This window comes from Rosa rugosa, chromosome 1 (assembly GCF_958449725.1).
Source record: "Rosa rugosa chromosome 1, drRosRugo1.1, whole genome shotgun sequence".
Taxonomy (NCBI): Eukaryota; Viridiplantae; Streptophyta; class Magnoliopsida; order Rosales; family Rosaceae; genus Rosa; species Rosa rugosa.
In genome coordinates, this window is record NC_084820.1 from 61,638,490 (window position 1) to 61,659,916 (window position 21,427).

Here is a 21,427-nt window from a genome sequence, read left to right on the forward strand (position 1 = left end):
CTGTAACCAACAACCCATCTCCTGCATGTCTCCGAGCTCCGCCTCCAGCCTTTCAAGCCCCAGCGGCCACCACCGAACTCAGGGTTGGAGACTTGGAGCACTCCCGAGTCCCGAACACGGAACACAACGAGCAAGGCTGTAACCAGCAACCAGCATATCGTTCGATTCAGTGGTAAGTCTCCGACGGGATTTAATATCTAGTCTTGATAGTTGTTCGGATTGTGAAGATTCACCAATTATCATTTATTAGTTTTGTTTCATGACATAACTTGCCGAAGCCCTGGCTACCTCCTTCCTCTTTTTTCTGCAATTTTTCTTTTGTTTTGAGATGTTAGGGCTTTTTCTGCTAATTCAATGACCCATTGAATAAAAAAAGTAACCCATTCTACTTGGTTTTGAATTTTTAGAAATAATTTGGGTTCTTTTTGGTTTCAATTTTGAGTCTTGAGTGGCAATGAGCTTGAATCTAAAGGTACCTGTTGAGTTTCATCAAATACTAACTATATCTCTCTTCGGATAGTGGAGGAGTTCCACATTGTTTCCCACAGTTTGGACCCATCCCTATGCAGCCCAACGTAAAAGCAACTTTTAGATTCTTTTATTTTTCCTTTCTTCATTTTAAATGAAAAAAAAAAAGAACAAATGTGAAGCATTAGTGTGTAGCAGCTCTGTAGGTATAATAATGTGGCCATATGTTTTAACAAACAGTGAAAATACTCTTCTTTAGTAACTCAATATTCAATTATATTTCTAGCTTGTATATTCGTCAGTCATAACTATGAATGACTAATGGGATCAATAATAACATGTTTGCTTCCACGGGGTGGAGCAGGGCAGATCCTATTTTCCTAGGGGTCATGGATCTGATCAAGGGTCTTTCTGGAACAGACTAAAATATAAACACAAGAACTTAGCGTGCAGCAGCTCTGTAGGAGAATGTCCCAAGACATACTGGGGAACTATAGTAAATAATAGGTTGAGAATGATGTGGTAACGTTTGAGCATTGTTCTTAAATTAATGTGGCAACTTCTGCTTATGTTATGCTCATTATCTATTTCCTTTAAGCTTCATAGTTAGCACCATCATGAGCGTCATTCACTTCATATAGTTCCTGGCACATCACGTAAAGCTTTCTCTATGCTTGTTTTTCTTTTTGTTATCTTCTGGCAAGTTAAGTATCTTATGTATTTCAATTATAGCATTTCAGAAACTCTCTGAACCTTATGTTCATATGAGGTACAAACGCTTGAATATGTGACTCAAAGATCATCAAAGAAAAAATTCCTTGCAAAAGGCCATTTTTCTTGTAGTGTAAAGGTAAAATTGATTTGTTGTTGATTATGGTTTAATTGTTTGAGTTCGGATTTGAATTGGGTATGTGAGATTATGATTGATTAGTGTGGTTTTGTGGGGTTGTGCTACTTTTTCTTGTGCAGGAATTTGATGGGGTATATGGACCAGCATGGCACTGCATTGTAGGAATAAATTTTGGGTCTTTTGTGACACACTCAGTAAGTGGCTTTATGTATTTCTCAATGGATCAAAAGTTGTACATCCTCTTGTTTAAGACCACAGTACAAAGAGCAGACTGAAAGTTTTTCAATCATTTTTAGCATAGGAAGAAGAAGTTCTGGAAAAGCTTTAAAAATAATTTGTAATTCTTTCTGGCTTGTACAGTGTTTAATGCAGCAGGAAAAAGCTGAAAACTTGATCCTTTGTAACTATGTAAAAGACATTTACTTGGTTGGTTGAAGTTGTGGGGCTTGGTAAATGTCTGATTCAGAAATCCTTTCTGCTAGTTCTGTAAGCCCATATGCATCTGTCACTTCTCATTACATATAATATAATCCTTATAAGTCTTTTTTTTACTTTTCTGTGACTTTTTTCTTTCTTTTGGCTTGATCAATATTTATTGCCCTCTGGCCTTGTTTGGCTTTAAGCTTTAGTATTCATAGGATGATGGGATCAATTCACCTCAGAAGAGAATGAGAATGCTCAGTAAATGAGATAATATGAAAGACTTGAAGTGCAGGATGAGAATGCTCAGTAAATGACAACAGTCTGTTATTATAGGTTCATTTAGCACCTGGAAGCAAATTTAATTTTCAAAAATATATCAAAAGATCATTAGAAGATGACTTTAAAGTCTGCGCAGACTTTGAAGTTCCTTCAGATGATGGCAAAAAGAAGAAAGCCATAACATCAATCGGAATATTAACAGCAGCACTTCTGCTTCTGCTTTTGGTTGCAGGTATTATGTAGAGTAAGGGCTACATAGGAGGAAAGATTGCTGCAGATAAAGGTTTGAAGCATGTTAAAGTCTAGTGTGGTCAAAGTCGTAACTAGTATCTTTTATCTCCTAAGATTCAAGTTTTGCCTTGTCCACAATGTCTAAATAGTTCAACTGTTGTCTTTATGAACAAGAGATAAGCTTAATACTTTATCTTAATTGACATGGAAGCAGAGCTCAGAGAAATGGATTTGCAGACATGATTTTTTACTTTAAAACAGATATTGAAATGGTTGTAACTATGAATTGTATTTTGGATGATGTTGATGCAATGAAACGTAGGCATCATTTTGAATGCTGATTTTAGTCCAATTTTATGGTTTTGATGATTGTAAATGAATGATGTTGAAATGGTTGAAAGGCAACATATGTATATATATGCAGGTTTCACAATTTATGTTGTATCAAGAAAATAGAAACAACATAAACAAATGATCATCTGTTGTTTCTACCACGTTCAAACAATAGAAAAGTAGAGTACAAAGAGCTCTCAGACAACAGAACTAGGTGGTTGATATGTTGTTTTTACCTACTTCAAACAACAGAAAAGTGGAGTTCAAAGAGCTCTCAGACAACAGAAGTAGGTGGTTCATATGTTGTTTCTACCTACTTCAAACAACATAAAAGTATATTTCTAATCATTCTCAAACAACAGAACATAACTAAAACAATGGTTTAAAGTCCAAACAAACAACAGAAAAATGAGATTGAATACTAATTCAAACAACAGAAATTTGGGTAAGACTATACTCCAAGTGACATTCAAACAACATAAAAAAACTAAAACTGTAGTTAGAAATCAAATCTAACCACAAGAATCACAATTATCTGTAGTCCAAAGAAATCTCAAACAACATAACTCACGATATAAATGTTGTTACATACGAAATCAGTCGACATATAATTGTCATTGTTCTTCAAATCAGACGACAGAAACAACATAAATATGTAGTGGTATGGTGTTTCAGACGACAGAAAGACCCCGATTCTTCAATATTAGGTACTTCAGACGACAGTACCTTAAACTAAATCTGTCGTCTGAGTGCATTATCAACGACGGAGAATATCTGTCGTCTGAGTGGCTAAGAGACGACAGGCACCTAGACGACAGATTTTTACTTCATCAGACGACAGATATGGTCTGTCGTCTGAAGACTTTTTTGGCATAGTGACACTTGGATTAAAGTTTTATATTTAGACAAGGATGCCACTGAAGGAACTTTGCATCTCCTCGTGGTCCGGTTTCAAAGTCTCTGGACTCTAATATTGCTTTTGTTCTGGTGCATTTGGTCTGAATATGAAGACTTCTCCTTTATTTGCAAAGAAACAAAACTAGTTTTGATAAAATTTGCTTCTTTTGTCTTTTCTTCTTTGTGGTGTTGTTGCACACAGCACACTTTGCACAAAGGGAAGGCATGATTGATTAATTAAACATTCATACTTGGATGACCACAGACCAAAATCTTTCTTCTTTTGCTTTCTTATGTCGGGTTTTTTTATTTTTATTTTTTTCCTTGTGTCCTAGCTTTCCTGATTGATAGTTTAGAAGTATACAATACCTTTAGGTCCTTGCTAATTTAGTGTGTTGCTGTCATATAGCTATTATTATACCCTTTGTCAAGTTTTCTTTCCTGCTCTTTTAAACTAGAAGTTTGCATTCATATGTTTGTCATAGGTACTAGAGCTTGGACTACATTTGATAGCGAAGACAGTAATTTTGCTCAAAGTTCGGGTGATGGGTCAAGTGGTGGGATAGAGATGGATGATGATGTAGAAGAAAAATATCATGGTCATGGTGCACAAGAAATGGAAACAATAACAAATAACATTACTCAAAGTTTGATGAGTGCGTGTAATAATGTGGACATTTGAATATGTTATGATATTTTTTGTGGTTACTTGATGTCAATCAGAAACCAATTGTTAGTAATGTTACTAATATATTTGTATAAATTATTTTAAAAATTGTCCAATATTAATCATATGGTCACCATGATTTATAAAAATTGAAAGTTAACAAAAATTTATAAGGACATAATAAAGATTAAAAATGATAACAAGAGTATTTGAACAACATTATATTACCAAACAATCAAGGTAAAATAATCTTTCATGTCCAAATCGGCCATTCCACAAACAAAAGCACAAACCAGTTTTGAGTTTGCCAAACACTTTGCCACTGCTTTTGCCACTGACAGCACTTATAAAAAGCTAGTTTACCAAACACTCAGCTGCTTTGCTTTTCAGCCACTTATTCTCAGAAATAAGCAGAAGCCAGCTTTTCTGAAAAACACAGTCATACCAAACACACCCAATTTTGGCTCATTTCGGTGCTTTGAGTCAAATACCCTTTTTTTTTTTTTTTTAGTTAGTGATTGGTGACTAAGGCCCCGTTTGGGATTGCTTCGCTTTTAAAAAAATCAGCTTTTGTTCAAAATTTTAGATTTTATTGTGTTTGGTAAATAAATAAAAAACAGCTTTAATCGAAAGTTATAGGTCAGTGGCAGCAGATTTTAGAAGCAGCCTAGAGGTTGCTTTTAGAAGCTGTTGTGGATCAAAACACACTCTGCAGTTGTTTTATGTACTGACAGCACCTTTAAAAATATTATTTACCAAACACGAAACTGTTTTAATTCACAGTTGATTATTCTCACAACATAGCAGCGGTAGTTTTTTTTAAAAGTCACAGCAATCCCAAACTAGTCCTAAGAGTTTTTCTATTGGAACCTCCAAATTTTTTTTTTTGAAAGAAATAAGGGCTGGTGCAGCTGCCCTCAAGCCTTGATTAATGAAACTGCTGAATACGAGGGGGGATATTGAGCCTAAACCCCTGATTACAATACGCACCTACAGAACGTCCTGAAATGATATCAAGGGTCTCTACTAAATAAATGTATTCAACAAGGCACCAACTAGCAAAAAGTGCTCTATCGGCTACTCTATTTGCTTTAACACAGCGGTGACTGTTTGGCTCCAATTTTGCTTGAGCTGGTCAACAATCTCTTTTCTTGTGCGGCCGTGCCAGCACCGTTCGGGTGCGGTCATCGGGGGTGTCCCTTGACCTGACTTCTTTCGAGCGACTGTAGACGAGGAGAGGACCAACCTCGTCGCGGGATTCTTCTGTGCCTCGTGGTGAGGACTTTGTCTTGTATCACCAAGTCGATACTCAACGTTGTAGGTCGAGCAGAGCGAAATCACCGGGAAGTAGGGAGAACTTGCTAAAGCGTGACTTTAGCTTGGCTGGTTTGCGAGGGCGTTACCCTTGCTTAGCTGGTTCAGTAACCGTTGTGGTCGTGGTACTACAGTCGGCTCCCGAGGAGACTAGGACCGAAGCACATTGACAGAGGGTTTGGTGGCACTGACAGTCGGCTCTTGAGAAGACTAGGACTGGAGTGTGATCACCGGTAAGAGAAGGAAAGGAGTTGCTCTTAGAGAGGGTTGCTCTAGAGAGGCTTGGATAATCTTAGAGATTGTATTGATGAATTGTGTTGTCTATTGTTACTTGTTGTAGCCTCTATATATAGGCTACCAAGCCATAGTGGTTGACCTTAAACAAATCATGATGGATTAGGTTTGAGGACTTAAACACTAATGGAATTGTTAGGTTTAAGCACTTAAACACTAATGGAATGTTAGGTTTAAGCACTTACTGCTCCAATTTTTCTGCAGCTATATCTCCACCAAGAACTCAAAATAGGCCTTCGACTTCTTCATATCAAATGATCCACAATGAGTGTAGATCATTGTGACAAATTTTCAGAGCTTTCTTCCATGTGGTTGGTCCGGAAATGCTGCTGGACTCCTTACAGGTCCAGTTTTCCAGTTTTGCTTCTGCAGAAAATTGGACTGATTGTTTGAAGGCTTTCCACTCAAAAATAGCTCTGGCACTCTTCATAAGAAATTATCCTTGGGATGTATAGAATTTATCTGGAAAGTTTTAGCTCATTTGGATTTCGTTTGGTTAGTCTGCCGCCCTTCCTTCCTTGTTTAGCTTGGTTTCTCTTAGCCGAAGTAGGAAAATATGCTAAAGTTGACTTTTCATTTCCATGCTTCCATCATTTCCTTTTCTTTCCATAATTATGTAGGTAAGCTTTATTTAGCCTCTAAATAATATATTTCGAACTTGTCGACAATATATAGCTTGAGCCACTGACATTGGCTCATTTCTCCAAGACACGCCTTGTCAGGCCAAAATGCTCATTTTGGGCCCAAACAGTGACATAACGGAAAGATAACTCGATATGTAACTCGATTACAACGTAGCATAATTACCATAAGCACAGTTTTCCTACTATGTTGCCGCCGGAGGATAAATCCGACGACACGTAGCTTCACCCTATCACTAGGCGGTAGCGACCATTTGACAAAGCAAGGAACTTGCTGCCTACCTAGAGTAGACAAGACACTTTGAGTGCACACACAGGCACAAAGCCCGACTAACCCTACACCATAAGTATAGGGACTTATTACTCGCAAAATGTGCAAATAAACTAAGCAATAGAAAGTAAAAATAGCTTTAAATAAAAAGAGAGCTAGGGCAGGGCCCAAAAATTGAACCCAAACCCAAGCCCAAACAACAACCATAGAGTCAAGAAGGTGAAAAGGCGCCAGCCAATATTAGCCTGATCCCGCTACGACCACCGCCGAACCACCCACAGCGCCGCTCCGCCACCGACTCAGGACCGCCGCAGTCAGCCTTCCGTCCTCCCTAGCACGCCTTGGAGAGACACCACCCCATTCCACCGTCCCCTTCCCCAGATCGTACATCGGCAGCCCAACCCAGGTCGGGTTAATCCGATCCGAGTCAAGCCCGACCGCCACAACCTCATCACCTCCAGTCTGCCACCTAGCCCGTGCTACCCCACCAAGCCGCCGACCCTGCATCCATGGTAGTCCAGCCGCCGTTCCAGCCCGCTCCGCTCCCAAACCCAGCCAGCGAGAACAAGACCCCGCGCCAGCAGCCTTGATCTTCCCCTCCATCTCCTCTGCACACTAGCGATCAGATCGAAGGTGCAAACCACAGACCAACAGCCCAAAGGGCCAACAATTCCATTTTGACGACAGCATATCACAGGACGGGCCGCCAGACGGAGAGAGAGAAAAGTTTTGAAAACCCTAGTGCTCTACGGAGAGAGAGTTCATCATTGGAACCTCCAAATTTACTCTCTTGACCTCTATGCTTTTTACACCTCTTATCAAATTTTCAAATACTAAATTTACTCATTAAACCCCACTAAACTTCCTCAAATAACCTCACTCATATAATTTGCAAACAAATTATTATCTTTAAAATAAAAAATTTAGTCATTTCAATGATTTAATCACTCTATAAATCTTAACTAGATATACATTTCTTAATCAAACTTGAGTTTCAAAAATTAATGTCTAATCAATAAGAAAATGCCATGAATTATTATGTTTTTTTTTCTATTTTAGCTGTGCAAAAAAAAAAATGAAGAAATCATTTGTTTTTATTCTAAAAAAAAAATCATTCGTTTTTTAATGTTTTTTTTTTCTGTATTTTTTGTACCACATGATTAATTATTTAAACTTTTTTAGTTTTTTTTTTTTTTGCAAATAAAATGGATTGACTTAGATTTAGGTCATAAATCATAAGAGGATTTATTTTGTTTTCCCTCACCAATATGCGTTCAACATATATATCATACATTTTTATGTCACATGATCTTAATCATATTTTTAATTCTTATTAAATATATATGAATGCTTTAATGAGTATGTAGTGAAATTGGAAAATGAAAATAGATAAGGAAAATAATAAGGAATACAATCTAATATTATTGAATTGGAAAGTCTACATAAAATAAATATAATATTTTTTGGGTATAATTATTGTCCTTAATAGTAATTTTATAGTAGGTTATATATGTCATTTAATAATTCATAATAGAGTGAGGTCAAGTGAGTAAATTTAGAGGTCCCAATAGAAACTCTCGGTGACTAATTATCTTGATCAAGACGGTGTTGAGTTTTGTGGCGCGGGAAGAAAGAGAAAGGGTAAGACAAAAGTGCCCCAAACAAAAAAGAGGAGTTAACGGTGTTATTAATGGAGATACTAAAAGTATGTCGGAGATTAATTTTAAGGTACCAATGTGATAGTTTTAGAATGTTAGGCATCAAATTGTCAAATGACCCAAACTTCAGAAACTGTTTGTGATATTAATTTATTCTGAAATTGGAGACCTGGCTAAGTACGGCTCTTAATTTAACCACATATTAGAAATTAAAGCACTACTAGCTAGTTTCCATCAAAGGGCTACAGTAAATTAGGGCTGTCAATGGGCCGTGTCGGGTCAGAAAAGACAAACCCAAACTCAACCCATTTAATAATCGTGTCGAAAATTTAAACTCAAACCCAACCTATTTATTAAACGGGTTACCCGTCTCCAACCCGCTTAACCCATTTAATAAACAGGTCGTTTCGTATTAGACAAAATAACTCATTTAAGGATTAACATTGCCACCCATTTAACTAAAAAAATGCATAAATGGATTAAATTCACTATAAATAGCGTTAACGGTGAAGTGGTAACTCTAGTTTAAGGACTTATTCGACCTTTGTATACATATAATATTACTTTTTTATAAATGGGTTGTCTACGCGGGTTATGTATAATATATAACCCAACTCATTTAACAAATGGGTCGACTCATTTAATAAATGGGTTATACGGGTTCACTTCGTGTTGGCATGCTGACCCGCGGCCGACCCGCTTTTTAATCATGCGGGTTCAACCCGTTTTATTTCGTGCAGATTTCAAGCCGTGTTATCGGATCGTGTCAGAATTGACAGCCCTAACAGTAACACAAAGTCTTGAGGTAGACCCAGATTAAAAGAAGTACTACTATATAGTATTATAATATGTTGCTTCATGACACTAACATTGCACATTTTTCACACAAAGAACTACACATATATTGATATATATATGTATCGGAAAAAAAAAAGAAAAAAAAAAGAACTACACATATATAAAAGAGTTCACATATCATGGACGACCTTGTCAGTCTGTCCTCCGGAGTTAGCTCTAGCCTCTAGACTAGGGTCAAATTAACTTCAGGCTAGGCGATATTTGACCCTATGTTATGCTCTGATGCATGCTTGTCATGGAGCTTATTATTCATATCTTTCTTCTACATACCTACGTACTCTTAGTCACAGACTACATGATGAACATATTATTCGGATATGTTCATTCTTCGTAAACCTAGTACTTCAACTTCAATCAGTTTCCCCCTCCACCACCCCAGCCGCCACCTCTTCCATATCCACCACCACCTCCTCCCCAGCCTCCGCCTCTTCCCCATCCACCACCTCTTCCATATCCACGACCACCTCCTCCCCATCCACCACCACGACCGCCTCCTCCCCAGCCTCCACCTCGGCCGCCTCTTCCCCATCCGCCACCTCTTCCATATCCACCACCACCTCCTCCTCATCCACCTCCACGACCGCCTCCTCCCGAGCCTCCGCCATATCCATCAGGGTTAGCTTCATAAGGAGCGGCTTCGTTTACCACTTTTGATTCTTCTTTCTCCGGCCAACAGCACTGATTACCACAATAATGGTAGCCATGAAGCCAGCAGCAGCGGCCGCAATATCCTCCACCACCTTGCTTAGTGCCAACTACTTGCTCTGGATTCGTTTCCTTTTTCGCCTCATTCACTACAGCTGCATATACATAATACAACATAATATCAGTCATTTCGTACGTATGAATGTATATTCACCTACATCAGAATTCAGAACATTACAGAATTGAGCTTAGCTATACGTGAATTTATGAGACTTCAAATACGATAAGAATTTATGAGACTTCATTTTTGGATGAGTTATACCTGTATTCTCATATTTGGATTTCTGATCAGCTGTGGCAGTGGAAGAAATAAGAACAAGCCCAAACAGAAGCCCTAGCAAAATGAAAGCCTTGAAATTCATAATACCTGTAAACTTTGTTAGTACTTGAAATCTAGGGATGGAATGCTAAGGTTCCTCGAAAATTTGCCAATTTATAGTGCATGGAGGTCAACTGCAGTAGCACTAAAATACGATAAGAACCCGGATACTATGGTGGGTGCACCATTACTTGATTCAAAAGTCAAGACTAGGGAGTCATATTTTACTATTTTAGTATGGTTGTAGTGAAGAAGACGTAGTATACGTTTGACTTGGTAAAACTACTTGAGTTCTTATCACTTTGATCCTCTTGATCGAAAAACACGTACTGGTTTAAGGAGTGACATGTCTCTACGCCGAGCTCAGCATGCATGCAATGAATAAGTGGTTGCGGTGGTGGCCGGTGGCCAATGGTTTTCATGTGGATTTATTCGACACCTGTGTGACGGATGTTAACAAAATCATAATTTTGGTGAACTCTTTTTGTGAGTTCGTTGTTCTGGCATGTAAATGATATAATTCACAAAAGCTTCATCTCAGTAACCAGTATACCTGCCTTGTGTAAAAATTTATCACCCAAATGGATTACGCACATAGCCATTCGATGAGTTGTTTATAATACTAGGATGTTTATCAAATATTCATCACTTTATATCTAATTGAACAAAATTTACTACATTGACAACATATTTATCACGTTTGTTTTACATTATTTACATATAATTGAACCAAGTTACTACATTGACAACAAATTTGTCTACAAAATTGTGATATGGTTGTATATGGAGTAATTACCTCGATAGGACTAAGATTACAAAAAACATACGGGACTAACGTTATCACAATGTCTACAATTTTTTTGTCACATCTATAAATATGTATATAATATACATGTATGTACCTTAGAATTTTCCGGCGTTTGATATTCTAAGTATTTTTCGGAATAATAGTTCTTTACACATATAGAAACCTAATGATTAAGTGGACCTAATTTACCATGCATTTAGGAGATCTAACATGTTGTATCTGCTCCCTCAATGCGACCTGAACAATCCATTCTTCTGGCTAGGGGTATGTTTTTCCCACATCAGATCGACCAAACTGTTTTATTCAATTCAACCTGCATGCTGATCTGACACTAATTTGAAATTTTGGTAAGAATAGCCAGGGTGTGGGATGTCTTATCCAATACCAGTTCTATGATACAACTAATGGTAATAACTCTGTTATAACCAAAATTTCAATTTGGAATTTACAAGAATAGCGAGGGTGTGGGATGTCTTATCCAATGTCACCTCGATCTATGATACAACTAATCTGTTGAATAACAGAAAAAGGTGTTGATTATCTCTTGTAATCCCTCCTTTTGGATGTTGATCGATATCATCTTTTATTAATTTGGTGTAGCTTTCAACTCGATAAGCAAAACATACATTGTATTATGTTTGTTATTTAAAATCCAAATGTCTTTAGAATTAGTTGCAAGCAGACACTAGGATCGCAGAATCGACAATGTCTACAGATCAAAACCTTGAAATAGACTACTTTAGAGTTGAGTCATCAAATTTTTGATCCTATTTCTCTATTAATAGGTAGGATTTTGGGCTTCAGCCCTCCTTGAACCCGATCGAGAAAGAAGAAAAATAATTTGTACCACTTCATCACATCCTGAGGATAGATCAAGTACATAGTCACATAGACAGCTAGCTAAGACATGTGTCCAGGGTTAAGTCGCAGAAAGCAAGCGGTGGGGGTTTATTGGTTAGAAAAATTAAGTTCTTAAATGTAAAGACATCGAAAGACCAGATTATAGCCTTTATAGGATATGCTTCATACATCAACATTGCAAGTACGTATCATGCTTCCAAAGTGTAGATAGTGCTACACATAAAGAACCTTACATATTTCACGGACGACAAGGGTCTGTCCTCTATAGTTTGGAGCTCGCTAGCTTTGCTAGGGTCAAATTATTTCAGGTGATATTTAACCCGACCTTCATGCTCTCTTGCATGCTTGTCACGGAGCTCACTCATATTTTTCTCTTAATTACGTACATACTTTCTTTTAGTCTCTACCATACATACTTTATGATCGAACATATTATTTATGTACATAGTTTTTCCAAAAGCCTACTACAATGGCTTCGATCAGTTACCCCCTCCCCAACCACCTCCACCTCGTCCGCCTCCCCAGCCACCTCCACCTCGTCCGCCTCCTCGTCCCCCTCCCCAGCCATATCCATCAGGGTTGGCTTCATAAGCTGCTGCACTGCCTCCTCCTCCCCAGCCACCACCTCCTCCTCGTCCGCCACCGCCACCTCTTCCACCTCCCCAGCCACCGCCACCTCTTCCGCCTCCTCGTCCCCCTCCCCAGCCATATCCATCAGGGTTGGCTTCATAAGCTGCTGCACTGCCTCCTCCTCCCCAGCCACCACCTCCTCCTCGTCCGCCACCGCCACCTCTTCCGCCTCCTCGTCCCCCTCCCCAGCCACCGCCTCCTCTTCCGCCTCCCCAGCCACCGCCACCTCGTCCGCCTCCCCAGCCATATCCATCAGGGTTGGCATCAGCGGCGGCCTCGCCTACAGCTTCTGTTTCTTCTTTCTCAGGCCAACAACACTGACTACCACAATAATGGTAGCCATGTTTCCAGCAGCAGCGCCCGCAATATCCTCCCCCTGGACCTTGTTTTACGTCATCAACTGGCACCGGATTCGTCTCCTTTGTTGCCCCATCCACTACAGCTGCATGTATATAAAAGATAACATCGATTAGTCCGTGGTGTATTTATCAATGTACATATAAATATAAATATAAATGTATATATAAACTCAATTGCATTAGAGAACCTATATGTAAATTTCTCAATTCGTTATTTCATTAATTACCTTTATTCTCCTCTTTGGATTTCTCATCAGCTGTGACAGCGGAAGAGATGAGAACAAGGGCAAACAGAAGCCCTAGCAAATTGAAAGCCTTCAAATTCTTCATGGTTTCTCTGAAACTTCGACACTACTCTTTACAAACTCAGGATGGAATGCTAGGTTTCCTCCACGACTTGTCAATTTATAGTGCATGGGGTCGAGAAAAGACGAGGACATACCGATCCTTGAATTTATTAGCCAGTCTTAAAAGAGTCAGAAATTAGTTCGGCAGTAGTGAGAAGAACGTAGTACATCTTTGACTAGGTTAGATATGCATGCATTTTTTTTTTTAATTCTTATCACTTGATCCTCTTTAAAGAAACACATGTACCTGTTTGAGGAACGACATGTGTTTTAGCTAGGTTGAGCTGAGCATTGCATGCAACTGATGCATGCGGTGGCCACTGGCTTGCATGTGAATTTGGATATGCCTGCATATCAATTTTCCGAACCAGCCAACCCTACATTTTCAATTTCAATCCAAAATTGAAAAGAAACACAATAAAATTAAAAAATAAAAACACACACACAAATGTATGATCAAAGCACTGCATGATGCACCTGATGATGGCAAGTGAGGTTGACCAATTAGATGGGAGTAAGAGGTCTACTCTTAGACACTCTGCAACTTAATGTGTTGGGGTTATCTGTTTGGGACTCGTCGTTTAAAAAGTAAGGAGGACGAGAACTTAAACTCATCCGCTTTACTCATGATGCAAGGGGAATTTTGACAAAATAATATTTGGTTTGCTTTTTGATAGAGTAAAGCTTTCGAATTAAGTTCCTCATTATAGTACGATTAGGACAAAAACTCAGCTTTCCAAAATCATCAGGATATTAATCGAGAGCTAAATTAGAATCTGATGTTGGTAACACCTTATATCAATTTTACTGTGATATCTAGTACCAAAACAAAATTGGTGATTGTTTAGCTCTATTTGAGCCCCCATTTTTGGTTTGGTTAATTTTCTCTTCAATGAACAATAAATTATATATAAGATGTGAGGTAAGAGATATATATATAGAGGATAATTCTTGTATGATGATAGCTGTTCGACTTATCACTCACAACTCGAAATTATAAAAATTATTTTCAAATCACTTCTGTTTTCTGCATAAATTTGAATATACCTCATTTACATAAAATTCCAGATGATGATATGCTTAGATCGATTAGAATAACGTCTGGCTGCTGAAGACTGGTTTGGAAAAAGCTTGTGGAAACTACAATCAGAGGATATACACCGAGCTTTATTTTATTTTTTTTCGATGAGAGTATATACCAAGTAGTTGATTGTCCATTGGTCGCATTGAAATTGGTTTTGATAGAATTTGAAATCATATCTCATGCACATACAACTTAACAATGTGAACTGGAGACAGTAACTCGTGGATTGTTTGTTTCGATTCCATAATAGAGTTTGAGAACAAATTGAAGTCTTCATCGGAAAACATAGCACATAAGAGCCACACAGGCAAGCATAAGAGGCAAATTATTATAGGTATGCTTGGCCCAAATACAAGACAGATGCCAAAAAATAAAAATTGGAAACCCCAGCACTAGCCGTGAAGAAAATTTGCCGTAATGCTCATGTCACCGCTTGAAGGGAAATCGCCATCGATGTACCATATCGAACCACCTTTTTTAATCTTCGTCTATTGTAATAATGTAAATACACAATCCTGTTTAGAACACTAACTTTTCCAATTTGTAAAATAATAATAGATTTAGTTTTTTTTTTTTTTTTTTTTTTTTTAAAGGGTTTGGAACCCAGCCAAGCTGGGAGGCTCAGCCCCACGCCCGGTTCCATTTATTAAAATAAAACTTTGCATCGGGGGGGGGGGGGGGGACATAAAACCTGAACCCCGAGCAACATAAGAACCAATACAATGAACAGAAGACAAAGAACGAGCAAAGTGCACAAGACAATCTGCTACACCATTGCTTAAACAAAAAGAAACAACTCTAAAGGAATCGATAACTAGTACGTGAATTAAAATCATGACTGAATTGAGTACTGATGAACGAAGGAAGGGAAGCCCACCAGACAGATCCCGCATTCAAAGCTCCATAATTTGCTAGCTTATCTGCAACACTATTGCCTTCTCGATATATATGTGAGACATGAAAAGTAAGTTGACGAGCTTGAAACAAACAATTATGCCATCGGGTTCTAAGTCTCCAAGGAATAAGACCTGGGTTTCGAAAATAATGTAACACAAGCATTGAGTCCGTCTCAAGCCATATATGAGTCCAACGCCGAACCCAAGCCACCTGAATGGCCTCAATAACAGCAAGTACCTCAGCATCCATGGCACTAGGGACGTCAACTCTGGCTGAAAAAGCACCCACAAAATTACCATCTGCATCCCTAAAAATACCACCATATCCAGCGCTTGTAACATCTCTAAAGGACCCATCTGTGTTCACTTTCAACCAAGATGCAGGAGGAGCCATCCAAGTCACAGGCTTGAAAGATTGTGCACTGCACCGCAACGATGATAATTCCAGCAATAGAAAGATTGGAAGAGCAGAAGTAGAATTGGAATAAGGTTTAAAGACTAGCTGAGCAGCTTCCTTCAGAACTAGGATGAAACACTGTGTAAAGCGCCCCAAATTAAACTTACAGCCATTGTTTCTGATTCTATTACGTTCAGTCCATGTGAACCAGAGAAGGCTGCACACAGCCATCCTCCACAGCAGCTTTGATGCAGGGGAAAGCCGCTTAAGCAACTCAGTAGAAAACAAAAAGCTTATATTTGGTTCTTGCCAAGGTTGGAGCCGAAAAAGGGAGAAGAGCCAAGCCCAAACCTCTTTCATAACAGCACAATCCAAAAATAAATGAACAAGGGTTTCGTTGTGTACCATGCAAAAGGAGCATTGCGAGCAAAGATGCACACCAACTTTTTGCAGATAATTATCAGTCTTGGCCCTTCCATTAAAAACTTTCCATGCAACTAGACTCTTCCTTGGCTGAATTGATTTATGCCAAATTAGTTTTCCCCAATCAACAATCGCTCCAGGAGGAGACAAATATTTATAAGCCGCTTTAGCAGTTAACTTTCCAGATGAACTGCCAGACCAAACTGCTGTATCCGGCTGAGCATCGACCAAAGGTATAGCAGTGTCTAGAATCAGTGCAGAAGCCTCCTTGAAAAAAGAAGAGAATATAGGAGGCAACACCCATTCATTATCAACAATAAACTTACTTACTTGATCATTGAGAAACTTCATGATCTCTGGGTCCACATTAGACATTGCACATAAAGGAACACCCAACCAATTATCTTTCCAAAAAGACACCTTCTCACCATCGCCAATTAGCCACCGAGCATTAGAAACAATAGAAGGCCATAACTTCTTCAAACCTAACCAAACTGATGATTTTTTGTAGTAGGAACAAGGGGACAAACCTGCTCTCAAGAATCTACTCCTCAGAAAACATGCAGATGGGGACAAACCTTCAACCACCTCCCAACAACGCTTGAGCAATAAAGCACTATTTAGATGAAAGAGATTTTTCAACCCAAGACCACCCTGATCAATTGGCGTGCAACATTTAGACCAAGCTATAAGGTTGGAACCCTTTTTTAATGGGTCTCCTGTCCAGAAAAAATTCCGAGTCCACCCTTGAACCTTAAGAAGCAAAGAATGAGGCCACTCATACACTTGGAAACTATAAATCAAAAGACTTTGTATGGTAGCAGAAATAAGTTGTAGTCTTGCTGCTTGAGAAAGTTGCAGGCCCTTCCAGGATGTTAGCTTACACCTAACCTTATCAGCAATAATTCTGAAATAAGCTGCTTTTGGTCTACCTTGAAATACTGGCACCCCAAGATAGTTGAAGGGTACCGCACCTTCTCTGAACCCAAGTAGACGCTGGATAATAATTGCTCTATGCCGTGCATGCTTACCAATAAAAACAGAAGACTTTGCTTTATTGATAACTTGGCCAGAATTCATGGCATATTCATCTAAAAAACCCATTAAGGCACGGATACCTCGGGAACTCCCCTGCATGAAAATCATAACATCATCCGTGAATAATACATGTGAGGGGGGAGTTAATTTACCTGGGCAGGCCATCCGATCAATTTTTCCTCTGTCAACCAGATTACTCAAACCCCGACTAAGAACCTCTTCCGCAAGGCAAAATAAGAGCGGAGACAAGGGATCGCCTTGCCGCACACCCCTAGAACAAGTGAAAAAACCACACTGCTGTCCATTCACCAACACTGATAAGTAAGCAGACCTCAGAATACCATGAATCCAATTAATAAAAATAGGGTCGAAGCCGAAAGAAGTGAGGACCCTAAGCAGAAAATCCCAATCCAAGGTGTCAAAGGCTTTTCTGATATCCAATTTAAGAGCAATGTTTCCTCTCTTGCATCGATTGTCTAACAAATTTATACATTCAGAGGTTAAGATAATAGGGTCAGCAATGGACCGCCCTGTGGTGAAGGCGCTCTGATTTGGGGATAAGATTCTAGCTGCAATAGGAGAGAGACGTATGGCAATAATTTTAGTGATAATTTTAAAAACAAAGTTAGCAAGAGCTATGGGTCTGAAATCAGCAACACCGTCAGCTTCGGGCTTTTTTGGAATCAAGATTATCACATTGGAGTTAAAGTGCGGGAGGATGAACCCGGTAGTAAAGAAGCTCTGAACTGCATAAATTACATCAGAAGCTACAACACTCCAACATTTTTTGAAAAAATTTCCACTATACCCATCTGGCCCTGGTGCACTGAACTCATCCATAGAAAAAACTGCTTTACGTATTTCATCAGAGGAAGGCAAAGAAGTGAGAGCAATATTCTCTGAGTCTGTTACCAATCTTGGAATTACTCGTTCCACAAGGCCAGTGTCCTCAAGAGCATGATCTTTAGTGAAAGCTGTCTCAAAATAGTTGACAATATGACCCGCAATTAATTCATGAGTCTGCAAGATTGTGCTACCAGCACGGAGGGAGACTAGAGACTTGTGCAACCTTCGAATCTTGACCATATTATGCAGGAATGAAGTATTTCGATCCCCCTCACATAGCCATCTGATTCTAGCTTTGTCCCTAAGAAGAATATCTTGCATTGCCAAAGCCTGTTGAAACTGCACATGAGCCAACGTCTCTCTCTGTAACCGGTCTTCGGAAGGGCCCAAGTTGGAAATCTCATGCGGAATTAGATCTAATGCAGCTTCGGAGGAGCCCACTAGTTGATGTATATTCCCAAAAGCGTTAACATTCCAACCTTTGAGCATAAATTTCAGCGCTCGGAGTTTGGAAGAAAGCACAAACATTGGGCAACCCACAAAGCTTAGGGAAGACCAGAAATTACTAACCGTACTATGGAAATCAGGGTGCTGCAGCCACATATTTTGGAATCGGAACTGAGGTTTAGAAAAAATTGGGAGTCGAGAGCATGTTAATAACAAGGGACAATGATCAGAAGCTACTTTAGTTAGAGTACGGCAATCAAAAACACTCCATGCATCCATCCAACCCGAGTTACAAATAGCCCGGTCCAGCCTTTCATATGTTCTCCGGTTTGTCCAAGTGTAAGATAGACCTCTTGTATGCACATCAATAAGCTGACAGGCTGAACACATCTGCTGAAAGGCAAGGCATGATGCAGCACTGGGGGGGCTTCCACCTCTTTTTTCATGAGCTCCCATAACACAATTAAAATCACCAAAGACTATCCACGGACCGACAACAAAGTTGGAGTGGACATTGATAAGATCCTGCCAAAGATCTCTGCGGCCAACAATAGTTGTCTTAGCATAAACTGCTGTCAGCATACATTGTATACCATCAAGGGTAACTGAAACTGTGATCTGTTGAGCAGTAGAAGAGACCACTACGGGGTTGATATCCCTGTGACAAAGAAACCACAGATTGGGTTCTTGTGTTCCCCGATCATTAGTAGCCATGAGGACAAGCCCCATGGAGTTCCAGAAAGAAACAGGAATTGACTGAATTGAAACAAAGGGCTCAGAGAGACATACAATTACCGGTTTGTGAGTACGAACCATTTTGCGTAGAGCCCGTTGCGTGTCATCATTTGCGATGCCGCGGGCGTTCCAGTAGAGAAATTTCATTAAAAACACTTGAGATTAGCTCCCTTGTTAAGGAGAGCACGTCCAGAGGGCTTGCGGGAGACAACTTTCTTTTTCGTTTTGTCATTCTGCTTCAGCAGTTTCTTTGATTTCTTAGAAAGGACTGGTGTGAATTCACCTTCTTCTAGCACCTCAGTACTCTCCTCCAACGGGCAATCCTCTGAGGTTTGATTACAGTCTGCGATAACAATTGGAGGAGCCACTGCCGACACCACGGGAGTTGATGTGGAGCTTGAGTCTTGCGCTTCAATTTCCGGAACCAGTCTTTGGAAGCCTGGAGGAACACTATCACTGGAAACTATAGTGTTCTCAGGAATCAAAGGAGCCTCTTCCACCGTATTTGTTACGGCCTCTGCCCTAACAGTAGAGGTGATGTTCCTGGTTGGTGCCAGACCCGATGTAGGGTCTAATTTTGAACGTCGCTGGGAGCGCGACTTATTCTTCTTCCTTCGTTTCTGCGTAGAGCGCGCGACGGACCTGCCACGCTCAGTTGGGACACCGGCATCCTCAGGGCTCTCAGAGGGCGCAGCATGGCAGTTTGCCGCGATATGCCCTACAATCCCACATCTGCTACAAATATCAGGAGGTGACTCATATTCAACCCCGACCACAACGACCTCACCATTTGCTCTGGTGATTCTGATTTTATCATGAAGAGATTGAGAGAGGTCGATGTCGACTAGAACTCTAGCAAACAACCCAATTGTTCGGTTCTTGGTTCGAGTGTCAAGTTTTAAAGGTGTACCAAGACCTGATGCAATTTCAAATAGAGTTTGCTGATCCCAGTAAGCAAACCCTAAGTCCCAGAAGCGCACCCAAACCTGCGCGAAAGTGTTTTTGTAGGTGGATGGTGAGAACTCAGGTGACCATTTGATCAGACGAAGCATTCCGGAATTCAAACGCACCGTCCCCGACGACCAGACGCGCTGCATGTCGCTCAAAGTTTTGAACTGCAGCATAAAGAATCCTCTGCCAAGAGGAGCCACAGTCCATTGCTCCAAGCCGGACCATAGATGTTTCAGTTGCTGAACTAGGTCTGGGGTCTTGATTTGGGAATTAACTCGACCAATCAAGTTACTTTTGCATCTCTCCAGGCCACGAAGAAAAGGTTCCTCAGAGATGCGAATTGAGATTAAACCTTCCTCCAGAAAAGGGGATGGCAGATCAGCGATGGCAAAAGGGATTGGGGAATCTGCATTCAGTGCGGCGGCGTAAGAAGGTTTTGGTGTTTTAGGGCTATCAGAAGCCATCCTACTTCCTCTCTTCTATCTTTAATAACATAACTTGAAGGAACTCATAACAGATTTAGTTATATTACATATCCAGCATGAAAGTAAGCCAACATTTCTTGAGTTATAATTGCTACTCTATTATGCATAAAATTCAGGAAGAAACAAACCCGCAGCACCACACGGGATTTGTGACTAGTATCAATGATTTGTAATTAGGATAAAAACTTCAAATGATATATGAATAATTCCAAATTGTAGTTTTTGGTATTTGAAGTTAATTTATTATAAATTCTCATGATACTTGTATTAATGCACCACGAGCCTTTAAAGTACTACTAACACGCAGTATATTATTCTTTAACTATTTTTATAGAGTGGTAAAATCACTGTAGGCATAAGTAGTACTTTAGCAAGGAGATATTTTATAGTATATGATAGAGTACATTCTGTTGAGAATATATACATCCCACATGGGAAAAATGAGACATTGCCTATGGGTTTATAAGGGTTTGGGCCACTCCATCCATTGCCAATTGGTTTTGGATGTGAACCCCAGATTACTTGATCATGGTATCAGAGCGGGTTACCCACGTGTGCATGCCTGGCCACACGGGCTCCACGTCACCCAAAGTTGTCCACGTGTATGGCTTGAAAATTCGCCACACGTGCGGGGGCGTGTTGAGAATATATACATCCCACATGGGAAAAATGGGACCTTGCCTATGGGTTTATAAGGGTTTGGGCCACTCCATCCATTGCCAATTGGTTTTGGATGTGAACCCCAGATTATTTTATCACATTCAATTTTCGAGGTCTGTTGAGTGTCAACGTCTTCACGAATCGATTATTCTTTCATACCAGAATCTCTGAATCGCCATGATGATCTGATCTGAAAGAAGCCATGCGTGATCAATTGACCACTGAAAAATGGGAAATGGGAAATGCTTAGTG

General features: G+C 39.7%; 3 protein-coding genes across 3 annotated transcripts; 1 reads left to right on the top strand and 2 right to left on the bottom strand.

The window, feature by feature from the left end:
• Nucleotides 1–454: 454 nt before the first annotated feature.
• Nucleotides 455–4,163, top strand: LOC133732275 (uncharacterized). The gene is made up of 5 exons (XM_062159791.1): nt 455–472; nt 1,438–1,512; nt 1,679–1,744; nt 2,075–2,252; nt 3,967–4,163. Exons 1-5 carry the CDS (start codon nt 455–457, stop codon nt 4,161–4,163), a joined length of 534 nt encoding a protein of 177 aa, XP_062015775.1.
• An 8,193-nt stretch (nt 4,164–12,356) lies between these two features.
• On the bottom strand, nt 12,357–13,269 carry LOC133732284 (putative glycine-rich cell wall structural protein 1). The gene is made up of 2 exons (XM_062159798.1): nt 13,094–13,269; nt 12,357–12,949 (listed from the first exon to the last, which is right to left on the bottom strand). The coding sequence occupies exons 1-2, from the start codon at nt 13,194–13,196 to the stop codon at nt 12,357–12,359; spliced, it is 696 nt and encodes a 231-aa protein (XP_062015782.1). The 5' UTR covers nt 13,197–13,269.
• A 5,956-nt stretch (nt 13,270–19,225) lies between these two features.
• Nucleotides 19,226–20,494, bottom strand: LOC133732294 (uncharacterized). Its single transcript, XM_062159820.1, has one exon. It carries the CDS (start codon nt 20,492–20,494, stop codon nt 19,226–19,228), a length of 1,269 nt encoding a protein of 422 aa, XP_062015804.1.
• Between the last annotated feature and the right edge of the window lie 933 nt (nt 20,495–21,427).

What these genes read in the sequence shown, in the direction of transcription:
- LOC133732275 (XM_062159791.1), top strand. An exon ending in ATGTAAAAGACATTTACTTG is followed by an intron (nt 1,745 to 2,074) that starts GTTGGTTGAAGT and finishes CTGTTATTATAG; the next exon opens with GTTCATTTAGCACCTGGAAG. An exon ending in GCTTCTGCTTTTGGTTGCAG is followed by an intron (nt 2,253 to 3,966) that starts GTATTATGTAGA and finishes TGTTTGTCATAG; the next exon opens with GTACTAGAGCTTGGACTACA.
- LOC133732284 (XM_062159798.1), bottom strand. Translation starts at nt 13,196, where the DNA reads ATGAAGAATTTGAAGGCTTTCAATTTGCTAGGGCTTCTGTTTGCCCTT. An exon ending in ATCCAAAGAGGAGAATAAAG is followed by an intron (nt 12,950 to 13,093) that starts GTAATTAATGAA and finishes ATATACATGCAG; the next exon opens with CTGTAGTGGATGGGGCAACA.
- LOC133732294 (XM_062159820.1), bottom strand. Translation starts at nt 20,494, where the DNA reads ATGGCTTCTGATAGCCCTAAAACACCAAAACCTTCTTACGCCGCCGCA.